At 39.8% G+C, this 26,727-nt stretch overlaps 1 protein-coding gene across 2 annotated transcripts in view; it reads left to right on the top strand.

The window, feature by feature from the left end:
* Positions 1–26,727, top strand: part of atg10 (ATG10 autophagy related 10 homolog (S. cerevisiae)) — a 262,479-nt gene that overhangs the window by 8,464 nt on the left and 227,288 nt on the right. The window contains exon 1 of one of the 2 annotated variants that reach the window (XM_060836496.1): positions 769–828. The exons of the other annotated variant lie outside the window; for it this stretch is intronic. Coding sequence (XP_060692479.1) covers positions 820–828 — 9 coding nt within the window. The 5' untranslated portion in view covers positions 769–819. Of the gene's footprint in view, positions 1–768; positions 829–26,727 lie in introns of those variants that run through there. 2 annotated transcript variants of the gene reach the window in all.

Genomic DNA, 26,727 nt, shown 5'->3' with positions numbered 1-26,727 from the left:
ATCCTTTCTTGGGTGTACCTGCTAGCCTACTGTTGTGCTTACATTTATTGTACTAAAAGACTTATAGCTGAAGCTGTATTTACACTTTCAGCTTTAATTCTTTCACCATATTCTGCCTCTGCAGAACAGTCTGCAACAAATTCAGCCTTTTGAACTGTTCTAATTGTCAACGTGGAATAGATTTATGGACAAGTGTTCTCAGCAGAGCAACAGGAGAATAAGTCCAACATAAACTGGGGAAGGGTCACCAGATCCAAAATGTTAACTCTGATTTCTCTCCACAAATGCTGACAGATCTGCTGAGCTTTTCCAGCAATTTCTGTTTTTGTTTCTAACATAAACTGAATTTCTCTGGTTTATGGAAAGCCATATAAAGTAGTTGTGTCACACAATCTACCATCCCGATAATGATCAGGAATAATAACCATATTCATCAGCTTAAGAGGTCTTTTTTCAGACTTCCATGTTCTGGTTTTCTTCATATTCAAGTGATTTGATCTATGTCAGTAAAGTATTGATGTTGTTGTTAACATCAAAAATGTTGTCATTAAGTTTTCTTTTTTGCCTGATCTAGTACTATCTCATGGTTTTATCATGTCTGTTGTTCAGCTATCTTGTAAATATTTGCATTTTATATCTGGTGTTTTGACAGGTTGAGAACATCTCAAGGCAACTTCATTTTCAGTTTGGAATATCATCTTCATCAAAATTTAAGACTGCCAGATGTAAATGTATTGAAAAGAAACCCCAAATGCTCTTGTCCTGATCCTTCAGAAGCTATTCTTCAGCATTTATTGCTTATCAACCAATGGCCTTGAAATGGTGATGGTGAGCTTTGGTGATTGTTTTTTGAACTGCTTCAATCCATGTGGTATAGATGCACATGCTACATAATGGTATAGTGTTGTGAGGGACATAAATTCAGAATTTTGACCCAGCAACAGTGAAACAATATAAAGGCAATATAATAAAGAGTAAGGATGGTGTGTGGCTTGGAAAGGAACTGCCGTACCAATCGTAGAGAGACTGACTGTTGAAGGTAGTGGTGATAGTGATCAAGAGAGACTGAATACTGAAAGTGCACTGATCAAAAGGGCTGCTTTGTTCTAAATGATATGGAATTTCATGAATTTTGTGTGAGTTACATTCATCCAGATCTTGGAGAACATGTCATCAAAATCCATAACTTGTGCCTTGTTTACAGCATCTGACCTACTTTGGAAGCTTTATTATTGATTTGGTTGGACCAGTTCAGTTTCTGGTCATCGGTAACCCCCAGGATACTGTGGATACTGGTGAATTCTATGATGGTAATCCCATTGAATGTCAAAGAGGGATGGTTATAATCTCTCTGCTGGAGATTATGCTTACTGGGAATATTAGTAGGAAAGGTTCTGTTGAATAATTTATTTTATATTACAAGTGTACATCCCCAAAGTTTTTGTTTCATTTTGTTGAGTTGTCGATAAATAAAATTATCTCTATATAATAAATAAATCTATATAATCTTAGAAATATTGAATGGCTACAGCACAGCATGAAGTCCAATACCTCTCCTTTTTCTCATTGCCCACCTATTTATTTTCCCTTTACATCATAACACAATGCCTTATTAAGAGACATAATTGAATCTTTCTTCAGCACATGACCACACTATCAGGCAGTGCATTCTAGATTCTGACCATGCGCTGCATATAAATGGTTTTCCTCATATCACCAGTTTTTAACCATTTTGTTTTAATAGGTGTCTTCTAGTTTCTGATTCTCTTGCCAATGAGCACAGTTTCAATGTCTATCTAGAGATTGTTGAACAACTCATTCAAATCTCCTCTCTTTCTAGAAAAGAATGCATTTTTTTTTATTTTCCTGTGTTTTTAATTGTAGACCAAAATGGGCAAAGGCCTGTTTTAAATGCTAAGGATTGTTTAAAGAATTGCTGCACTTTTTAAAAGCAAATAATGTAAGTGCTGTTTATACACCTATTTTTTTCAAGCCGTGCAAGAAATCAGTTGCAGACAAATTGAAGCCGAGGGATGTACAGGTACACCCACTATCTGAAAGTAGAGCGTTCCCAGGAAACCTTTCGTAAGCTGGAAGTAGCTTAAAGCGGAGGTGCATGGTTTATATAGGAAAAAGTATCACTTTTTTGTAAAAGCGAAAATTCTTTTCGGATTTGTAAAACAGGTATTAATGTAGGTCTTTCGTGAAAGCAAAATTGTATAAAGCAAACGTTCAAAAAGCGGGGGACACCTGTATATGGATAAAAATTCAGATGGTACCAAATAACTGATTAGTCTGGGGAAAGGTGACCCATTGTCAGTGACAAAGGTCTCTGCTGACCAACAACCATATGCTTGTCTCCCCAGTAGCTGAACAGCTTGAGGCTCTGAATGATTGTACAGAAGCACTTGGACCTCTGGTAAGGAAGGAGCTGTTTTGCCCTCTGTTGTAAAACAATTCTCACACCTGAAGAAAGCCAATTAATTTTCCCTCATCGCTTGCTGGAAGCTGTGGCTCGTAGACAATAAGTTAAAGGTTTTATAAGTGTGACCTAGTCACTTAGTGTCTCCTGCAACCAGGTGAAAATACCTGGAGAAGGGAAATCAAGGAGCAGCAGGATTTGACAAGCCAAAAGCGAATCCTGCAAATGGCATCCCTTGAATTGCCTTTCTGCTGTTCCATCCACCATGTTTTTATTTCCTATCATGTGTGTTTAGGGGGAGTTCTATAAAGGGGTTAGCATTTTAATTAGTACAGTTATATGTGGATGGTTCATAATTGCTTACCTGCAACTACGGTCTATTTATTTGTATTAATTATAACTTTTCTTAACAACAGTAACTTGGCCCTTGCTTTCTGTCAATCTAAGTCTAAATGACAGATAAATGGAGGAATTTGGTGTAGATTTATAAAATCTTTAACTCTTGTAATGACTCTGTGAATAGTAAGACTTGATTTCCAGCACACCTCCACAGTGAGGCATAACGCCACGCCCTGTCTAAGGTGAACAGCCCAACTTCTCCAATTTATCCTCATTACTGAAGTCCCTATTATTACAAAACTCTGAGGATATATTTTATTAACCTGTCAGAGATCCACAGATCAATCAGAAAGTCAAAAGAAAACTTCAATGTGCACTTTTCCACGAGCCAACCCCAAATGTGTTTGTAACTTCACTGACCAGTTCCCCTGACAGGCTGAGCCAACAGTCAGGCATGGAGTCAGTCAGCAAAGGCCATAGTATCATGTTCGCCGGTGCTCTGTGTGGCTTGAAGGTCCTTCATGATGCAGGAAATGGTGAAGGTCAATTAGCAAAGTATCTTATTCTAGAGAGGTGGAGTCAATGGGGGAATTGAGCACAATGGAGGAAAGGAGAAGGGATCAGTCAGGTTGGGGATGGTTCAGAGTCTAATCGGGAGGAAGCAGAAGAGTTAATGGTGGGAATCCCAGCCTTGGGAGTTGAATTGATGTGTTGGTGAGGAAATCAAGATCCAGGGAGTGGAATTCAAACCCTGGGAGTAGGTGAATGGGACAGGGAGGGCAATTGAAGATCTTTGGGGTCAAAGCTTGTGACTCAAGTGATGCCTTTGGGAGGATATTTAAAAGCTTGAGGATGTGTAGTTCAGGGGTTTACTGGCTGAGGGGAAAGTTGAAGGCCTTGTCTTGGAATCAGTGGCGGAAGGTCATTTTGTGTGTTGCTGTCAGATGTTCTGTAGGCATGTATCTGGAGACAGTGAGAAGGAACTTATATAACTTCTAAACCCATCAAGTCCTCATCTTGATGAAGCACTGTGTTCCCACCTTCCAGCAAAAGATAAAATGTGGATTTAGATTTTGAAACCAATTGCTCTCATTTTAATCACCCACTTGATTCATGGTTAAAATGTTCTCTTCTCATAATTCACAAAGACATCAATTCCGAGCTTTCAGGCAGCACATCCAACAACATTGCTATTGATGGATTGAATTCTGCCCCATCACTCCAATCTGTTTAAATGTTATGACTAACATTCTTTTGTTTTCACAATGTCTGTCAGAATCTCCACTCTGTATGCTTCGCGAAGATCTTTGGTCCTGATGGAACTTTCTCACTGGATAATTGTCCTCAAATTTGCTGATGTCCTGCATAGTATCTCTAATCTCTCCTACCCTCAGTTGACCTTCCATCTCCTTAGAAATTTGCGTATATCCTATTGTGAAGAAAGATGATTCCTCTTACCTTTTAGAATATCACACTATTGCCCTTGTAATAGTATGGAAATTACTTCAAGCTCTTAAATTCTACATTATCTTGAAAGCTTTGGTCCAATCCAAGAGCCTTGGTATTGTTTGTGACACAGTTCTTCCATTAATGATTTTACACAGCTGAACCCTTTCTGTTATTTGATGAATGATCTAGCATTGATTTGAACATTCTCATGCTGTTTTTTTTTAAAGGGGCTGCTGTCATATTTTACTTCTCAACAAGTAAATCTATGTTTGTGCCTATCAAGTTTCCAGTTAAAATGCTGTTTTGCTCTGTGGTTGATGGCTCAGCTTCAAGCTCTATTCTTTCTTCGTATTAATTCATCATTCAATATGGTCCATATTTTCAGTAATTCCACTTTATGTTTTCAATTTCTTTATATTGTTCACCTCAGAGCTCACAAACACCACTCTCCTTGCAGTAGTCCTTGCAGTGGGGTGGAACCTTTGCAAGGAGTCATAGGACAGGGGATCAATGAAAAGAACAGAAGGGAAAATTTGGTTACAAAGAGGAATTAGAAAAGAAATAGGTAGAAAAATCAAGGACCAGGACCTAATGGGAACACAGTGAAAAATAATAGGAATGGGATAAGTAATTGTGGTTTTGTTCGCCGAGCTAGGAATTTGTGCTGCAGACGTTTTATCCCCTGTCTAGGTGACATCCTCAGTGCTTGGGAGCCTCCTGTGAAGTGCTTCTGTGATGTTTCCTCCGGTATTTATAGTGGTGCCACTATAAATGCCGGAGGAAGCATCACAGAAGCGCTTCACAGGAGGCTCCCAAGCACTCAGGATGTCACCTAGACAGGGGATGAAATGTCTGCAATACAAATTCCCAGCTCGGCGAACAGAACCACAACAACGAGCACCTGAGCTACAAATCTTCTCACAAACTTGCAACAAGTAATGTTAAAAGGACAAACCTTAAGGCTTTGCGCCTTAATGCATAGAGTATTCACAATCAAGTGATGAATTAATCATCCAAATAGATGAAAAAGGATATGATATCATTGGAATTACAGAGATATAGCTGCAAGATGAGCAGGAACTGAATGGGAATTGAATATCCAGGAATATTCAGTACAGTATATAGGAAGGAATCATGGGCTAAACCAAATCACCTTCAAATACAATAAGGAGATAGCCTTGACCTTTATCTTATTTAAAGGCTAGTGTGAGGTGTTGTGTTCCAAAAGAAATTCGATTGTTCACACTATTTGGCTTTAAGCAAAACACACTTTATTCCTATCTTATAGTTAAAATACAAACAAAAGAAAGAAGCATTTTAGTAACTTTACTGTATTGGAAAACTTAACAGAATAATAGATTATTTAACTACTAAACAGCAACTATTCCACACAGTAACATCCCATAAACACTCCATGGCAAAGGCAAATTCAGTAAAATTGATTATCTCACATACAATGTTTCCCCAGTCCAGTAGAAAATCACATCAAGAGAAAGTTCTGGCAGAGAGAACACCAGAATTTAGCTAGAGCAAAGAGGAAGACAGCTTCCACAGCCATCTTCAAAACCCTAACAACTACTAACAGCTAAATTAAATCTCTGGTTTCGTGGTAGCCTGACTCCATCCATTCAGGCTGCTTCTGTTGTTCCAATTTAAACTAAAACCCAAAGCATCATAATCTGTTTACTTTAGTGGCTTGAAATAGACCACTTAGTACCTCCATCTCAAGGTCTCTTCACAAAAAAAGGACAAAATATGTCTCTTAGAGCCATTGTATTGTTACAAGGACGGATAAAGAGGAAAAGGCTGTGGAGTTGCATTGTTTGTTAAAGAGGGAATTAAAACAATAGTGAGGAATGGTAAAGCTGAGACACACCTGGGGCAAAAAAAAACATTAGTGTGGGTTGTATATAGACCCACTAACTGTAAGGGTGATTTTGGAAATAGCATTAAACAGGAAATTAGAGACAATGAAATTTAGAAACATTTGTAATTATGAATGACTTTAATCTGCATATAGATTAGGCAAATCAAATCAGTAACAGTGTCTATTGAATGTTTTTCTGGACCAATACATTGAGGAACCAACTAGATAACAGGCTATGTTAGACAGGGTGTTGCATAATGTGAAAAGCATAATTGACAATCTAGTTAAGTGAGGCCCCTTGGGGAAGAGTGATCATAATATGATAGAATTTATTATCTAGGTAGAGATCAATGTAATTGATTCTGAGACTATGGTCCTGAATGTAAATAGAGAAAACTACAATGATATGAGGCACAAGTTGGCTATGATAGATTGGAGAATGTTACTTAAAGAGATGATGGTGGAAAGGCAATTGAAACATTCAATGAGCACGTGGGTGAACAATTGTTATTTGCCTAGTGCAAAAGTAAAATGGGAAAGGTGATTAAAATAAAATTGCAACTAGCATGAAATTGGTCAACTATGAGACTTGATGGATATAACTAAAGATTGTATCCAAATGCATATAATTTGGGCAGAGATGAAAAATGATAAAAGCTAGAATTCTTTTGTGTATGTCGTGTACAGTATCCAATCATTAGGGTGGAGCAAACAGGAAGAAATAATGTGAATTTTTCAGAAAGGAATGGTGAAAAATACGTTCCTTGAGGAATTATGCAAAGATGTACAAGAGCTGAGATGACTGACCTCTAACATCCACAGCTATCTTCCTTGGTGCTGGGTTTGACTCGAACCAGTGGAGAGCATTCTCATTGATTCCTGTTTTGCTGGGACTCCTTGATGCCATTATTGATCAGATTTGACCTTGGTGTCAAGGGCAGTTATCCTCATTTCACCAAAATTTTATAAGTGATGCACCAAATAATTAGGTAAAGTAATAGAAGGTCAACATTTATTGCAAGGGGCATTGAATACAAAAATAGGGAGGTTATGCTTCAGTTACAGAGGGCACCATATCTGGAGTAATGTGGATAGTATTCAAACTTTTGTTAATGATTTAGAGATGCTGGTGTTGGACTCGGATATACAAAGTCAAATGTGACACAACACCACATTATAGTCCAACCCTTTTTATAGTTGCCTGTCCTGACATGGTTATCACTATAATAGGTGAGGATACCTCCCCCCATATACGTGGCAGGTACTCATGAGACTCAGTCAACGTTGTCTATCTCATATGCTACAGGCAAGGTTGCCCTGTAGCATGGCATATTGGCAAGACCAAGCAGAGGCTACAGCAACGTATGAATGGACACTGTACAACATTGATCAGAGAGGAGTGTTCCCTCCCAGTCGGAGAACGCTTCAGTGGCCCAGGACATTCGACCTTGGACCTTCGGGTAACCGTCCTCCAAAGCGGACTTCGGGGCAGGCAACAATGAAAAGTGACTGAGCAGAGCCTGATAGCCAAGTTCGGTACTCGTGGGGATGGCCTCAACTAGGACCTTGGGTTCATGTCACACTACAGGTGACCCCATTGCACTATACACACACACACAAACACAAACACAGACACAAAAATACTCCTACACACATACGTAACCCCTACACACACACATACCTAAAGATCAATACTCTCAAGCAGACCCTCTCTCATATGCTCACACATACACTCCCACACTCACACATGCGCCCTCTCACAGACATATACCCATTTACACTCACACTCACACATATACACATACACACATACTCTCTCACAGACACTTACAACTGTCCCCCCAACACACACACACATACACATATGAGTTTGTGGGGTGAATTTGTACTTGGAGAACTACATTTTACTTTGCTCAGAAACTGCATGATTCCATGTAAGATTCTACAAATCCATTTTTAGATTAGAATCAGTCTAACCATTGTGGCACAGACAGTCTCACACAGGGCAACTTATACCTTAAATGCATTATCTGGACAGACATGACACCAATTAGACTTAGATTAGACTTACAGTGTGGAAACAGGCCCTTCGGCCCAACAAGTCCACACCGACCCGCCGAAGCGAAACCCACCCATACCCCTACATTTACCCCTTCCCTAACACTACGGGCAATTTAGCATGGCCAATTCACCTGACCCGCACATCTTTGGACTGTGGGAGGAAACCGGAGCACCCGGAGGAAACCCATGCAGACACGGGGAGAACGTGCAAACTCCACACAGTCAGTCACCTGAGTCGGGAATTGAACCCGAGTCTCAGGTGCTGTGAGGCAGCAGTGCTAACCACTGTGCCACCGTGCCGCCCAATTGTTAGAGTTCACTTGAGAATGTAACTTTACATTCTGCAATTTACATATGAAAGAACTAAAACCAATATGGTCATTCTAAAAGATGAGAAACTTAACGAATGATCCAGGTCTTTTTCAATATATAATTTCAGTTACATCACACTGTAAACTTTTGCCATAAATTCTGTGTCTTACAATCTTATAATCCACAACCACCTGATGAAGGAGCAGCCAGTGCTTCCAAATAAACCTGTTGGACTATAACCTGGTGTTGTGTGATTTTTAACCTTAGTTAAGGAAGGCAATAAATGCATTAGAAGCAATTCAGAGAAGGTTCACTAGATTTATACCAGAAATAGGGACTTGTATTATGAGGAAATGTTGGATAGGCTAGACTTATACTTGATGGCATTTAGAAGAGCTGCAAATGTGTTGCTGGTCAAAGCACAGCAGGTTAGGCAGCATCTCAGGAATAGAGAATTCGACGTTTCGAGCATAAGCCCTTCATCAGGAATAAGAGAGAGAGAGCCAAGCAGGCTGAGATAAAAGGTAGGGAGGAGGGACTAGGGGGAGGGGCGATGGAGGTGGGATAGGTGGAAGGAGGTCAAGGTGAGGGTGATAGGCCGGAGTGGGGTGGGGGCGGAGAGGTCAGGAAGAGGATTGCAGGTTAGGAGGGCGGTGCTGAGTTGAGGGAACCGACTGAGACAAGGTGGGGGGAGGGGAAATGAGGAAGCTGGAGAAATCTGAATTCATACCTTGTGGTTGGAGGGTTCCCAGGCGGAAGATGAGGCGCTCCTCCTCCAGCCGTCATGTAGTTGTGTTCTGCCGGTGGAGGAGTCCAAGGACCTGCATGTCCTCGGTGGAGTGGGAGGGGGAGTTAAAGTGTTGAGCCACGGGGTGATTGGGTTGGTTGGTTCGGGCGGCCCAGAGGTGTTCTCTGAAGCGTTCCGCAAGTAAGCGGCCTGTCTCACCAATATAGAGGAGGCCACATCGGGTGCAGCGGATGCAATAGATGATGTGTGTGGAGGTACAGGTGAACTTGTGGCGGATATGGAAGGATCCCTTGGAGCCTTGGAGGGAAGTGAGTGTGGAGGTGTGGGCGCAAGTTTTACATTTCCTGCGGTTGCAGGGGAAAGTGCCGGGGGTGGAGGTTGGGTTGGTGGGGGGTGTGGATCTGACAAGGGAGTCACGAAGGGAGTGGTCCTTGCGGAACGCTGATAGGGGAGGGGAGGGAAATATATCCTTGGTGGTGGGGTCCGTTTGGAGGTGGCGGAAATGGCGGCGGATAATACGTTGTATGCGCAGGTTGGTGGGGTGGTAGGTGAGAACCAGTGGGGTTCTGTCTTGGTGGCGGTTGGAGGAGCGGGACTCAAGGGCGGAGGAGCGGGAAGTGGAGGAGATGCGGTGGAGGGCATCGCCGATCACGTCTGGGGGGAATCTGCGGTCCTTGAAGAAGGAGGCCATCTGGGCTGTGCGGTGTTGGAATTGGTCCTCCTGGGAGCAGATGCGGCGGAGACGAAGGAATTGGGAATATGGGATGGCGTTTTTACAGGGGGCAGGGTGGGAGGAGGTGTAGTCCAGGTAGCTGTGGGAGTCAGTCGGTTTAGAAAGAGGTGACTTGATTGAAATATATAAAATCCTGAACTGCATAAACAGGTTAAATGTGGAAGCCGTTGCTTCTTTCGGGAGAATCTAGAATTGAAGATCATGGTTGAAAAAAATAAGGTTATCCATTTGAAACCAATGAGTGATTTTCTTTTCTCTCACAGAGGGTCATAATTCTTTAGAACTCCTTTCTTAGAAATGTGGTGGAAGTAATTGGCGGAAAATTTCCAGCCATTCAACAACATGGGTAAAGATGAATCATTTTGGAAAACAATGCAAGAATTGAAAAATTAAATTCTCACTGTCAAGAAAAAGATGTCCAATATTCCATAAAATGTTTTTACATTTGTTTAATGGCTATCTGAGAATGTCTCTAGTGAATAGTGAGGGGTCTATCTGCATGCAATAACATTTCATTATTATCTAATCTCACCTCATTTATATGTAAGTTGTTATTTTCCCAGGTAATGGAGAGAATAGAATGCTACAATTCCCAGCATGTAAGTCTGGGAGGGTACATGATGGCAAGAACTTGCCTCCATTTCCATTGACAGAGGTTGGCACTAGACCAACAACAGCCCCATCACATCCCAAAGGCACATCTCAAACTAATTTATAGCACCTTTCACCACTTCAGCTTTGCACTTTGGAGTTCACTGATACCTTACATTGCAATGCTGTTGCCAGTTAGCTTTGTGCACAGGGACATGTTGCCTGCCTCAACCAGACCAGGTGTGGTGTAATCACTCATCTCAATTCCTGTACCTAATGACGAGTCTGATCAAAATTTTCATCCTAAGGTATAGGCAACACCTCAGGTAAAGCATATTATTAAAGGTTATGAATGACAACATCTCTTGTCCAGTGTACACTTCTTATCAAGTTCAGCTGTGCATTCATTTATTTGTTCGAACATAATTTTTAAAGATTTATTTATAGCTTCTGTTTGTGGCTCTCTTCACAGCAGTAGCTCTGATAAAGAACAATGAAGGAGTCTGAGGCTGAGGAAACTGCTGTGGGGTTTGCAACAGTTCTCAGTCAGTCAAAATAATTCTTTATTCTTACCCAAAACCTATTACTGTTTCTTCTCTAGCACTGAATATAAACAAATCATATTCCTCAGAATTAAATCCTGAGTTAAATGCAAGAAAATGAAGAAAGGGTGCCAAGTATAACAGCTAAAAGCGCACTCATTCCACTGCTTTATAATTAATTCAGCACACACACCACTGTTCTAAACACAGATGCTGCACATCCTATAATTCACTGCCTTCCAGAACAGGCATTGTCAGCCTTCTAGTATTTGAGATTTTGGATTATTCTAAGATTTAGAAATATAAACTGCAAAAGCGTTTTTAGGCAGATTATTCTATTTATTCTTTACATGCCTTCACTGGGGTAGGTCCCTCCCTCCATGCTATCTTCCTCAGCAGGAAGGGTGTGATCGTCCAGCCTGCATCGGCATTTCCTCAAATGGCATAATGCTGTTTCTTGTCTGACTTACGAGAAAGTATACACGAGCATTTTGGGAGGTGATGCCTTACCTAGTCAGTTTTTGGCTCTGTCATATTAACTCAGTTTAACTTAAAAAATATTCCTTCCCTTGCAAATGTCAGCAAAAACTGGATTACATTTTTAAAGAAAAAAAGTTATGTTGTTACTTCTCAAGGGAACAACTTAAAGCTGTATCTCCTTATGTCTGGATAAAATTACTAAAACTGAATGGGTGAAGTGCCTCTATGTATACATCTTAATTGCACCTGCGAAGATCATTTGTACTGCCTTCTACTTTTAAAAAAATTGAAAACCTTCTTGCTAATCCCCTAGAAAAGCATAGATTTAATATGTGCATAGTGTCAGGTAATGATTCAGCATTTTGATAAAATAAAAATGTATATTTCCCATGAAAAAAATTAAAACAATGCAATTATTTTTACTTCAGCCAATCATTCACTTTACAAGTATAAACAAATGAATTTATGCAGTGCTTCAGCAAATCTTCTCTTAAACAAAGAATTCCATTATTGCACTCCCATTAATGGCTGTCTGGAGTACCACCTTTTCACTATGCATAGTTATTGAGAGCTGCTTCTGTCAGCCTTTCACCAAGAGGGAGATTTTTTAACACCAAGACTCAGAGTGATGGTTTGTACTTAGTAATTGGCAGTAATATCACTGGTATAGAGAAAAACAGCTGAGACATAAACAGTGAATGTAATCGGGGCAGATTTGTATTTGTATAATGATTGTTTTGGATTTGTAATTATTCTCACTCTTTCAGCTCATAAAATCTCACGCCTGGCAATGGGACAATTACAGAAAATGGTTAAAATTTTGACACAAAAATAAGCAGTTTTACCAGAAAAGGCTCAGACTTGGCAGGCCTACAGAGTTTAGAAATCAAATCAGTGACAGTTGCTTCCTTTGCAATCTAAAGGGAAGCAGAGTGAACTGTTGCTGTATGTGTGAATCCTGATGATTCTTGCAAATTTACGAATTGCACCTATTTTCTAATCCAAAATCATGGCTATTTATCGATACCTCAGGCAACACCGCAACAAACAGAAACTGGTCAGGCAAATTTCAAAAGATATTTCAAGCAAACTGCAGTATGCCATTGAAAATTCATTAAATACCAAAGCTTGTATTTATTACCAGATTTCTGGAATAAGTTGCCATTCTAATTTTTGGTGATGACATGTTGATGTGTATTAAATGCACTAATTTATTCAAAATGTGCCAATTGAATTTTTAACAATCTTAATTCAGCATTATTTTATCTAAGTAGCTTTGGACAGTTTCACAATCTTTAATCTTACAAATTCTGACTGTATGTAAATATGTAACTAAATGATTTCGCAAGAATATGTTTTAAGCTAGAGGCAATCTTTAGGCATCTTATGGAACAGGATAATTTCATCAACATACGTTGTTATATGTGATTAACAAGATCTACAGATTTGGATTATATTCAACTAATGCTTAGCTTCTCAGGACTCATAATTAGGTGAACATTTATCCCCTTTCTTAATTGTTTTTATAGAAATTAAAAATAAATTGCAAAACGGAGTTTCAAAATTTGTATTTTACAGTTATTAATGTAATTGCATGCCTCTTATATAAAGTGATGAAACACTATGATAAATATTTTCATTTCCGATTTTTAATATGCTTGCTTTGGCAGTTTGATGCCCATTCAGGTGCCATGCATATTAACCCCATTTGGAAGATGAGGCTGATGATCTGCTACCATGTGATTGCCAGTGCTGCTTTGGTCCCAAAGGACTTTAGAGTAACCTGGGGTGATAGATTCATTTTCTCTCTCTTCCCTGGGGAAGCTACAGCTGTGGTTGGGGGTGGGAGTTCCATCAATGGCACAGGCAATGTCAGGAACTGAGCACATGAGAAATTATGAAGTATAAAAAAGAAAATCAAGGGGAATGTTCACAAAGACCATACAAGGGCCCTTAAGATTTTACATTCAGCATGGAAATATTATAATAGTGGAAGGGCACCACAGCTTAAAGCAAAAATATAAAAAGAATAAAATGCTTAAACTTCAATGTGTATGACTGGCATAATTACAAAGACATAAGGGAGGAGCTGGCCAGAGTTGATTGGAAGGGAAGCCTAGAGGGGAAGATGGTGGAGTAGCAATGGCAGAGGTTTCTGGAGGTAATTTATGAAACACAGCAGAAATTCATCCCATTGAAAAAGAAACATATTAAGGGGAAGATGTGGCAATCGTTGCTGTCAAGGGAAGTCAGGGACAGCATAAAAGTAAAAGAAAAGCATACAATGTGGCGACGATTAATGGGAAGCCAACAGATTGGGAAGCCTTTATAAAATAGCAGATGACAACTATAAAAGCAGTTTGGTGGGGTTGAGGGGTTGTGGGTGTGGGTGGAAGGTGAAATATGAAGTTAAGTGAGCTAATAATATAAAAGAAGATTGCAAGATTTTCTTTACTTATATCGAAGGTAAAAGAGAGGCAAGAACGGATATGCCACTGCTCGAACACGAGGTTGGAGAAGCAGTAATGGGGAACAAAGAAATGGAGGAGGAACTTAATAGGTACTTTTCATCAGTCTTCCTGGTGGAAGATACCAATTGCGCAGAACCTCAGGGCGAGTCAGGGAGAGAGGTGAGTGGCCATCACTAAAGAGAAGGTACTAGGGAAGCAGATAAGTCTGAACGTGAATAAATCATCTGGACTGGATGGATAACACCCCAGGGTTCAGAAGGAGATAGCTGGGAAACTATGGAGGCATTAGTTGTGATATTTCAAGAGTCACTGAAGTCAGGGAGGATCCCAGAGGACTGGACAATGGGATATTTAACACACCCGTTAAAGAAGGAAGGGAGGTAGAAGATTAGAAACTAGAGGCCAGTTAGCCTGATCTCGGAGACTGAGTTGATTATCAAGGATGAGATTGCAAAGTACTTGGAAGTGCATGGTACAATAGGACATAGATAGCATGGCTTTGTCTGTTAGAATTCTTGAGAAGGTAACACACAAGTTAGACAAAAGAGAACCAGTGTACGTGACCTATTTGGATTTTCAGAAGACCTTTGACAAAGTTTTGCACAGGAGGCTACTAAATAAGACAAGAGCCCATGGTATGAGGGATAAGGTACTGGATAGAGAATTGGCTATCGGGCAAAAGGCAGAGAGTAGGGGTAAAGGAATCTTTTCATGATAGCAACTGGTGACTAGTGGAGTTCCGCAGGGGTCAGTGTTTGAACCTCAAGTATTCACAATATACATTAACAATCTGGATGAAGGAATTAGGGGCGTTGTTGCTAGGCTTCCAGATGACACTAGGCTGGGTAGAGGAACAGATAACATTGAGGCAGAAAGTTTGCACAAGGATTTGAACTTCCTGAGGAAGTGGTAGATGCAGGTACAATTAAAATGTTTAAAAGACATTTGGATGGATGCATGAATAGGAAAGGTTTGGAGGGATATGGGCCAGGAGCAAACAGGTAGGACTAGCTTAGTTTGGGATTATATTTGTTATGGACTGTTTTGACTGAAGGCTTTGTTTCTGTGCTGTATGACTCTATGAATTGGACAGGCTAGGAGAATAGGCAAAGAAGTGGCAGATGAAATACAATGTGGGAAAGTATGATGTTATGAAATTTGGTCAGAAAAATAGTGGATCAGACTTTTTTAAATTGGAAAGGCTTCAGAAATCTGAAGCACAAAGGGACTTAGGATTCCTTGTTCAGGATTTTCTTAAGGTTAAGCTTAGGAACGCAAATGCGATGTCAGCACTCATTTCAAGAGGGCTAGAATATAAGAACAGTGCTGTACTGCTAAGTCTCTGGTCAGACTGCATTGGAATATTGTGGAATATAGTTTTGGGCCGCATATCGGAGGAAGAATCTGCTGACCTTGGAGAGGGTCCAGAGAAGGTTTACAGGAATAATCCCAGAGATGAATGGATTGACATATTAAAAATGACTTTGGTCTCGATGGAGTTTAGATGGATGAGAGGAGATGATAACAGACCCTTCAGTCCAACTTGCCTATACTGATCATAATCCCAAACTAAACTAGTCCCACCTGCCTGCTCTTAGCCCACATCTCTCCAAACATTTCTCATTCATGTACTTATTTAAATGTAAATTGTAACTGTACCTACATGTACCCACATCCACCACTTCCTCTGGAAGTTTATTCCATACATGAACCATACTCTGTGTAAAGAAATCCCCCTCACGTCTTTTTTAATTCAATCTCCCCTCATCCTAAAAATATGCTTCCTATTCTTGATATCCCCCACCTTAGGGAAAAGACACTCATCATTTGCCTTATCTATACCCCTCATGATTTTATAAGGTCACCCTCAACCTCCTCCAGCATAAACATAAAAGAAAAACATACAATGTGGTGAGAAATGTCCAAGCTTATGGTTATAACTCAAACCCTCATTCCCGGCAACATCCTGATAAATCTCTTCTGAACCCTCTCCAGCTTAATAACATCCTTCCTATAACAGGGTGACCAGAACTGGACCTCATTGCCGCAGAGGGCTGTGAAGGCCAAGTTATTGGCTATATTTAGGACAGAGTTTGATAAGGTCTTGATTAGTAAGGGGAGTAAATGTTATGGGGAGTGTAGTCATAGAGTCATAGGGATGTACAGCATGGAAACAGACCCTTCGGTCCAACCCATCCAGATTGGACTCAGGGCATGGTGGACTATGAGATCTTTCGTTGGGTCTGTTAACCTGTTCCAATCAGGAGCCCAGGCTGACAGATGCAAACAGGGAATTCAGAAGATCTCTGCAATCTAGGGACTGGCTTGGAGCAGGCTAGTCAGAGTCAATGTACCATGCACATGGAAATAAAGGGTAACTTGGCAACAGGATACCAGCCTCTATGCAGTTATTTCAGTGGTGAAAAGAGAAACTGGTAGGTGCCTGAAGAAGATTTGCTCTGAACTCCAATCCTAAAGTTTGCAACGACCTTGACAAGACTGAGCACGTACACCAGGGAACTGTTACAGATTAAGGGTATGAGAAGCAGTGGTACATTTACCAATGACTGTAGTAAGAGGCTTGGGCTTTAGAAAGATTCACCTTGATTGGCTCAACATTTTTTGATTAGAAAATGGCTGCCTGAGTGAACTCCTTATTAAATACCCAGAAGCTTTTTAGGAAGGGCTAGGAATTATCAAAGGGTCAAGGCCACTTTACATGTTGACCAGGAAGTAATTCGATGATTTTTCAAGGTCCATCCAGTGCCATTTGCCTAATGGGCAAAAGTACAGGCAGAAATTGCCATTTGTTCTTCAAAAATATTAGGACTCTTGTTTTCAAAATAGGAGAAAATAAAAACCAGCAAGTGCAAAAGCAACGACTAAAACTCTAATTAAAAGTGTGGAGCAATTACATGATACATATTATAAATAATATCCAGGAGATCCATCTGAGAAACAACAAATGGGTAATTTATCATTAGACTATCTGAGGCAGATGAAAAACTTTAAAATGGCCTTTATTCATTTGCTATTTAAGATCAGTGATTTGCCTCTGCCCCACCTCCTTTACATTCACATCAACATATTGATCTCTTTGGTATGGTATGGAGATGTGGAAGATGTGGAAGCTTAGTAATGTGTAAATGTCAGAGACTTGATCATTGCATTTATGAAAATTGCCCTCCCTTAATTTGATAGTATATTCAGAGACTGATTTGTTCATGACACAATTCATTACTGTCCAACAGAATTGCTGACCGTCCGAAGATGAAGCTATTGTCACACCACTTTATCTACATCTATAAATGATGTCTCTGAAAAATGCCTTAAAGTTAATACAAGGTTAATGGGAGGGGTGAGGGAGGTGTTTGGAGTGCTAATTAGTTCAGTTGGCTAGATGGCTACCATTTGATTTAGAATGACACCAACAGCACAGAGCTCAATATGTGTTTCAGCTGAGGTAGACTTGGGACTTAGATCTGGGCCTTGCTCCATTGGAAAATCATGGCACAGCAATGATTCAGCAATACTCAGTTAATCAAAGATGACACTGGGAAAATATGAAGTTAATATAAACCAGGGTACTTCTCATGTGTATTTAGTTAACAGACACATAATGCCTTTTGGTACCAAGGTTTTGGAGCCTTTCTCTTTGATCTAAGTTTGTCATTCTGACATATTTATCTAAGGTAGGTGCAGTTTCAAGGTTTTTGTCCAGCAGTTATGACCTGACACCGTCACAATAATTGCTGAGAATTTGGGCTCACACAGATGAGTGATATGTAAGGTATTTCCCATATACTCTCCCTCCATAACATGCACCTTGTGGTTTGCAGTGGAATGCATGTATTGATCATATGTCCAAAGACAATATCTGTTATCCATTTTTAATTTATGAACAAGAAACTAAATTGATCACATCTGGATTCTGACCTAGCCAGATGATCACATTGACAAATGTGCAATGGCTTAACAGCACTGGGGTGTTCTTTATAGCACGACTAATGATTAGACACAGACATCTTGCAAAGTTGCACCCTGTAGCACCTCAAGTGGGCTGCTTTCTCCTGAATGGTGTTAAAACCCTTGTTGGTGTTGGAGCTGCACTCATCCAGGCAACTGGGGAGTATTTCATCACACTCCTGATTTGGGCCTTATAGATAATGGACAGGATTAAAGGTTTTAGACCATTTTCAAGAAGGTAGAAGCCTGGAGTGTGATTGGAGACTATGTATCACTCAAGGTAACGCGATGATTCAAAAAAATAAATTATCTGTTCTCTTAGAAACACGTGCAGTGTTGGCAACAAAACAATTTAAATTAGTTATGTATTACAAACGAAGGGCAGAAAGCAATGCAAAACATTCTGCTTATCTGCAGAAGTTTGTTTAATATATAATGTAAAAATTTTTAAAATATTGCAAATCATGACTTTATCCCAATGCTTTAGTATGTTTGAAGTAGTCATGCATATTTTTAGTGCAGTATTTGTGGAACCCTTAGTTGGCTGAATGGCCAACTCCTGTTCCTATGTTTCCAAGTATACAACACAAAGTAATATTCCAGCAAGTTGCCTTCATTAAGAAGTAACTGGAAACGATGCATGATCTTTCAAGAATTTTAAAAGATCAATCTATATGTGAGCTTTGAAACTATAACTTAACTAAAATACACAATCAATGCGTGTCAACGATGCAATGCAAAGGTTAAGTCATTTAGACTTGCTAATATTCACTGGATTTTATGGGCAGTTTTACTTTTAGTATAAGCATTATCTCTGGCTGTGAAATGTGAAAAGTGCAGTGAATTATCAGGAAAACCAATGATGTTGTACATATATTCATAGACTGAAGCTTTACCGCAGCACACTGGAGCGCAAAGGCACAGTGAGGAAAGCAGGTAGGATTGATGCCCCAATCCACAGAGCTTCAAATCTTCATCATGGTTCTGTGAATACATTCTGAAGTAAAAAACCCTGGTGGCTTTCTCCATAAAAGGGATAAGGTTTTTTTTTAACAAGCCCTTCGGTTGTACTAAGCTAAGGTAGCTGGGAGTGAGCTAATGATTGGCATTGGTAAATGCTTGTGAGGATACAAATTTCCCTAAATGTCAGATGTGTTTGGTCCAATGAAATGAAAACACAGTAATGCATACCCATAATGAAACAAATCCTATACTTGAGAGATTATTAACAGATAGATTTAAAAAGCAAAAAGAAAGTGCTTGCATTTGTACAGCATCTTTCATTACCTTAGGATGAACAAAAGCATTTTACAACCATCCAGGTACTTTTCAAGTGTCATCACTGTTGTGATGTAGTAAACCTTTAACATGAATTTATAGAGGTAAAACAAAAAAAGTAACCTCGAAATTTGAAAACTATAATGAAGCATGAAATCCATAATTGCACTTGTAGACCAATTTGAAGATCAGACACTCCCAGTAAACAGCGCTGCACAGGAACTTGTGGCCCAGCTACCTCTGATTTTTCTGTTCATTCATTTACCTTTTTAAAAAGCAACTAATAATTTTCTGGAGTGATCGTATTATCTTTATATATTATACACCCATGAGGTGGCAGAATGGCTCAGTGGTTAGCGTTGCTACCTCACAATGCCAGGGACCGGGTTCGATTACACTCTCAGATAACATCTGTGTGGAGTCCATATTCACCCCATGTCTGCATGAATTTCCGTCGTGTGCTCCGGTTTCCTCCCACGGTCCCAAGATGTGCAGGTTAGGTGGATTGGCCATGCAAAATTGCCCATATTGTCCAGTATGTGCAGGCTAGATTGATTAGCCCCAGGAATGCAGGGTTATGGGAATAGAGTAGGAGAGTGATCTGGATGGGATGCTCTTCAGAGAGTTAGTGTAAATTCGATGGGCTGAATGCCTGCTTCCACACTGTAGGAATTCTATGATTGGCTTAATCGGCTTACTTTCTCCATCTTAAGCCATAATAAATGTGCTTGTGTTAAAGTAACCTTCACTAACTTTGAACCTTGTGAGAAAAACACAAGGAATAAGATAGTTTTTTCCTTACAAAGGCTGTGAAAATGAAGTGAAATGGAAGGACAAAGTAATTTAGGGAGAGATGCTAAGGGAAAAGGTTTTGCAGTCTAAGATTAGACAAAGCAAGGATCATGGTGCAAAGAAGGTTAGTACAAGGTTTTAGGAAATTTCAGAGGTACAGCAGGGTCACAACTTGAAGATATTTAAAGACAAAGACTTGTAACTCAATTCACAAGGAGTTATCAACAGTCAGGAAGTATCAGTGAGGATAAGGTGATGGTCAAGTGGAAGAAAATACATATCAATGCTTTGGGAAATTTGGCAATTATACATGTTGAATGATGGGAGGCTACTGAAAAGGAGTTTGAAGAAATTAAATCACTTGGTGATAAAAATTTGGGTAAAGTGAGACTGAGGTGGAGAAGTGAGTAATATTGCAGAGGAGTTCTGTTTGTTCTGGAGATATAGGCATACTGACAAGATTGCATTTATTATTTGTTATTTTGTTGGCTTGAGAAGGTAGTTTAGGACTTATCTGTAAATTCTGATAGTCGGTCTGCTAATGGTGTTTTCACCTTAGTGTAAGGAATTCCAGGAGTTTTGGGAACACCAGAACAATGAGACTAGAAATACACATCCATGGCTTTGATAGAAAGTCGGATTTGAAACATAGCTCTGTTAAACAAAATGTTGAACTTTTCACAGACTGATTCAATTTGTGATTCACTGGAAACAGAATAGAGTCATTGGAAAAAGTGAAACATTTATAAAGATTTTTAAAACAGTGCTTTTATACTTCCAATGTTTTGTTGATTTATTAATCAATTTAATGCCGAGAAGACAATTTGACAGCATATTATTATCATCACATGAAATAATTGAAATGTATTATTCGTACACAGACAGAAGAAAGTCCCATGCATAAATACATAAAAAGTGAAGGCTAAGGATGGATCTTTGGGGAACTCCAAAGAAAGCTGTACTGAGGCAGGAAGAGAAGCCATTTCTGAAGACTTGCTAGCCTGATTAGGACAGATGAAAGTGGAAATGTACAAGAGCAACGATTTGGAATTGAACAGAAAGGAGAGGTGGTAGAGGAGAATGGAAAGGCCTACCATATCAAACATCACTGCAGATGTGAGAACAAGGAGGAAAATGCATCAAGATCATAGTTGCAGAAGATGCAATTGGTAACTTTGAGCAGAATGTCACATTACTGTGAGTAGGCCTAAAGCCAGACTGAAAGTGTTTGGCCTCGAAACTTGTGGAGCTAGGAAGAAATGACAGAGTTGAGGACCAAGGAGGGAAAAAATCTAGGATTGAAACAGTGATTGATTTGGAGTTTCATTTCATGGGCATTACAGACAATAATTTGGAAATTGCTACTAGTGCTCTCTTTCAGCAAGGCTTCTTTCATAGTACCTTCCAAACCCACAACTTCTCATATGTAGGACGAGAGTAGAAGATGCAATGGGACCATCACGCTTCCATGCAAGCAAGCTTTCCTCAAATCCATTCACCAACCTAATTTCAAAATGTATCACTGAACCTTCATTGTCACTGGTTCAAAATCCTAATGTGCCCTATCTAACAGCACTGTGAGTGTCACCTATTCATCATGGATTGCAGTCTCAAAAGCACTTAGGGATAATTAGGAAATACTGGAAAAGCCAGCAACATACACACCCAGAAAAGTAAATGAATAAAGTTAATTAATTAAACATTAAAAGATATCAACATTTTAAAATCTCATTATTCATGAGATGAGGGTGCTGATGGCTAGGCCAACAATTTTTTTCTCCTTCCTAATTGCCTGAGAGGAAGTAGTGGTGAACTGCTTTCTGGAACTGCAGCAATCCTCAGGTGCAGATACACCCAGAGTGCTTTATAGGAGGGAATTCCAGGATTTTGATCCAGTGACAATGAAAGAATCATGATATATTTTCAAACCAGGATGGTGTGTGTCTTCAAGGGGGACTTGCAGTGGTATATCTGCTCATTATGCCCCTTTAGGTAGTAAATGTTGTAGGTTTGGAAGATGCATTTAAAGTAGGCTCCATGAAATTTTGCAATACATATTATAAAAACTACTGCTGCTGTACATCAGTGATGATTGGGGTATCAAATAAGCAATCAGCTTTGTCCTGCTGCCAACCTTCTTGTTAGAGCTGCACACAGTCCGACGAGTGCAGAGTTTTATATCATTCTCCTGATTTTTGTCTTATAGATGGTGAATAAGCTTTAGTCAGGGGGTGAGTTATTCTCAGTAGAATTCCCAGCCTTTGAGCTGCACTTTTAGTCACAGTGTTTATATGGCTGACTAATGGTTAATGGTTACCAAGATGGTAACAAGGGGGCAGTGGGCAATGGTGATGCTTTTAAACATCAAGAGGAGATGGTTATATTCTCTCTTGTTGGTGATGGGCATTGTCTTGCACTTATGCGATGCTAGTGTTACTTGCCACAATGAACCCAAGTCCAGATGTCTTCCAGGTCTTGCTGTATATCACATGGATTGCTTCCGTATTGAGGTATTACAAATGATGCAGATCAGTGTGCAATCATCAGCAAAAGTTGCCACTTCTGACCCTGTGCTGGAAGGAATAATAGAAGCAGGTAAAGATCATTGGGCCAAAGACACTACATTGATGAGCTCCTGCAGATATGCCCTGGGACTGAAATGATTGACTTCCCACAACTACAACTATTTTTCTTTCTGATAAGTATGGCTGTATTTGAGCATCTGAATTTTTTGAGAGCAATACTACCAGCCAAGAATACATAAGATGTCTTGCCCAAGCTCAGACAACCTTAACTCTCGGGTAATACCTGAACCCCTTATTGTTTGGCAACTCTGGTTGTCTGATATCAATTTCACAATGTTAACTTATACAAGACTAAATGTTTCAAGTGCTTTGTTATTTCAGTGATTGAAACTTCGAAGGGCTTACTGTTTGAAATTTTATTGCCCTATACAGAGAACAAGTTTTATTTTACATAGTGGAAACTTATCAATGAATGTTTTTTTTCTCATGCATTCAATTTTCACTGTACACTATACAGTGTATAGTGGGTGAATGGGCATAGAAGTAAGTTGGGAGAGAGGACATGAGGGGTCAAGGAGTTTGTTTGAGAGAGCATATGTTGGGCTTGGGTTATGAGGAGGACTTTTGAACTTACCTTTTAAATGTTTCCCTCATATAGACTCTTATTCATGCCATTTCCATTGTACCATGAGCCATAATCCTTTGAAAAACCACACTTGACTCTGTGAAAATTGCAGAGGAGTAGTCTCTGCATGTCTTTGCAATGGACCTAGCTGGAACTAGTTCATACCCTTAAAACAAACACCTGAAGATTGGAAAGCGCAGGAACTGGTTTGGAAATCCTGGAATCAGGACCTACTTGTTATTTTTAGAGGGCTTATGAGACATCCTGACTTGGTGAAATTTGAGGCCTAGATTGCAATATTAGGACAGTTTAATTTGTGGAATCAAAATAATACAGAAATGCAAATCCGAAAAAAAGCTAATACTGAGCAGACCTGTGGAAAGACAAGCAAAGTTAATGTTTCAGATCTTTGACCTTTCATTAAGTTTGGTAACTTAATATGTTTTGAGCAAGTGAAAGGAGGGAAAGTGGGATGAAAGGCCAAAAGGAAAAGCCTGTGATAAGACAGAGGGGAGGAAAAACAACTTTAAGATACTTCTTTGTAGCCTAAAAGAATAGAATTGGAAATGTGTGGCTGGAATTCTCCTGCTCCTTGGATGCTGCCTGACTTGCTGCGCTTTTCCAGCAACACATTTCCAGCTCTGATCTCCAGCATCTGCAGTCCTCACTTTCTCCTAAAAGAATAGAATGCCAACACAACCGTAAAACTATTAGCATACGCTAATGGCTCTGAGAAAGCCACAACATCCTGTGTTCATTCTCACCAACTTTAGTAAGTACTGTCACACCCACAAATATGTTGATAATGAGTAAGGGGAGACAATACTGGATGAATTGGACTTGCAGAGAAATGGTGCAGATGAGTAAAAAAAGCACATTAAACAAAGAGGGCCATCGACGTTCCTTCTCTAGTTTCAGTGCCTGAAGATTCTGACCAAACTTATAAAAGAAGATTGCTTTCAATTTGCATTATTGATAGGCCACATTGAAACCTTTGTTAGATAACCACAAGTAGCAGTATGGGGAATTTCATGAGTTGGATCAGTGTAGTTTCAGATAAACAGTTTTATAATTGAGCAGATTCAGATATTTGGGGATCTACATGCAATACAATATCACCTGCAACAGAGGTCGGTTAGTAATTGAGGTTCTTAAAAACTGAATTTTCCAAGTATTTACTGTGTAGCGTAAGGTTTCATTTATTAGATATTACCATTGGAATTAACTATCCAAATTGGTTCAAATCAAAAAGAATCTTCTATTCATCTTCAGTATTCTGGAATTGAGAGAAGCAGAATTGAGAAGAGAAGGACTGAGAGATTCACAAATGTAGATACTACTATGAGATCTACTCTCATGTAAATTATTAAGTATGAGAGGAGTGTATATCAAGGCTAGAAAAGGCAATGTTGAAGCCAATGCCTGTCAAAGTAATGTCAGGTCTCGTTCATTTTATCTTGACTGCACGATGGTTCAGTGGTTAGTACTGCTGCTTCACAGTGCCAGGGTCCCAGGTTTGATTCCAGCCTTTGGTGACTGTCTGTGTGGAGTTTGCACATTCTCCTCCTGCCTGTGTGGGTGTGCTCCGGTTTCCTTCTATAGTCCAAAGATGTGCAGGTCAGGTTGTTTGGCCATGGTAAATTGCCCATAGTGTTAGGTGCTTTAGTCAGAGGGAAATGGGTCTGGGTGGGTTACTCTTCTGAGGGTCAGTGTGGACTGGTTGGGCCAAAGGGCCTGTTTCCACACTGTAAGGAATCTAATCTTGTAATAAAATACACCTTCAAATTAGAAAAGTAACGCAAGGCATTTCACAAGATGTAATGAGACAAAACAACTATGAAAGGTAGGCGATGTTTTTGGTTTGTTGATGATTGCACAATGTTCATTGATACTAAACAGAGAAAGAACTGGATGATATCCAGGTTTGGGCTGACAAGTGACAAATATCATTTTTTGCCACATAAGTATCTGGCAATGACCATCTCTAAGAGAGAATCTAGTCATTTTTTCCTTGACCTTTAATTGAGTTACCATTGCAAAATCTCTCAATATCAAGGTCCTGTGGGTTATCATTGATCATAAACTGAACAGGATTAGTCATATAAATATAATGACTGCAAGAGCAGGTCAGAGGCTAGGAATCCAGCAGTGAGTAACTTGCCTCCTAATTTCCCCAAATCTGTCTATCATCTAAAAGGACAACCAGGAATGTGATGAAGTACTCTCCACTTGCCTGGAAGATTGCAGTTCCAACAACATCCAAAAACTTTGACAGCAGCAAGGCAAAGCAGCCAGCTTGATTGGTATCACATTCCCTCTCACCATCAATGATGCTCAGTAGCAGCAGTATGTACCATTTAGAAGAGGCACTGCTGAAATGCACCAAGTCTCCTGAGGACTTTACAGAGCCCCAATCACTATGTCCAGAAAGACAAGGGCAGCAGATACATCAGGACACCATGACTACCTGTAAGTTGTTCTTCAAGCCATTCACCATCTTGACTTGGAAATATAATGCTGTTCCTTCACTGTTGCCAGGTGAAAATCCCAGAATTCATTGTGTGACAGCATTGTGGGCAACACTGCACCAAATAAACTTTTGTGTTTCAAGAATGATGCTCAACACCACCTTCTCTAGGGCACCTGGGGATGAACAATAAATGATAACCCAACCAATGACACCCACATTCCTTAAATGACTTATACGAAACAAAATAAGGTTGTCAGCAAAATGTTGTCAAAAAGTTAGGTTGTTAGGATGGTCATAGTCGGACAGGGAGGCAGAAAAAAAATACAAAAGGGCACGGGATGAAGACGGTTGAGTCCATGGTCAATTATGGCAGATTTAAAGAAGGATCAGGTGAACTTGGAGCAATTTCAACATATTGGAATCCACACAGTTGTACATAAAAAGGCATAGTGGATGTTTAGTAGACAGTTGTATTCTATGATAACACTTCTAGCATCTCAGATTTTCCAAACATTTGAAGTGTAAAAGAACAAGAGAAAACTCCACAGCCTGAGGCCTTGGCAGCTGAAAGTGCTGTCACAGTGGAAGAGGATTTAAAATCAGGGATCTGTAAGAGGCAAAATTTCATCAGGTCAAACATGGAAGAAATCTACAGCTTACCAAATACTGCATCTGTCCCAACCTCACACTACACAACTGAAAAATCAGTATTTCTCCATGTTGAACACCATTGAGAGAAATACCGAAGAGACAGGGAACAGAATTTATACTGGATAGGAAACATCAATGTCCATCAACATGACTGACATGATATTATCACAACTGACTGCCCTGGCTGAGTATTAGTAAACATAGCTCGGCTAAACAGGTGGCCCGTGGTCATGGAACCAACAAGAGGGAAATGCTTATTTCACCTTAGCCTCACCAAATTACCTGTCATGGATGCGTCTATCCAGGACATCGTTGACAGAAGGAAACACCACACAGTCTTTACGTAGACAAAGTTCTGGTATATTAATCAATTAACATATGAATTAGGAGCAGGAGTAGTCCATT

This window comes from Hemiscyllium ocellatum, chromosome 2 (genome assembly GCF_020745735.1).
Source record: "Hemiscyllium ocellatum isolate sHemOce1 chromosome 2, sHemOce1.pat.X.cur, whole genome shotgun sequence".
NCBI lineage: Eukaryota > Metazoa > Chordata > Chondrichthyes > Orectolobiformes > Hemiscylliidae > Hemiscyllium > Hemiscyllium ocellatum.
This window is presented reverse-complemented; position numbering and strand designations above follow the sequence as displayed.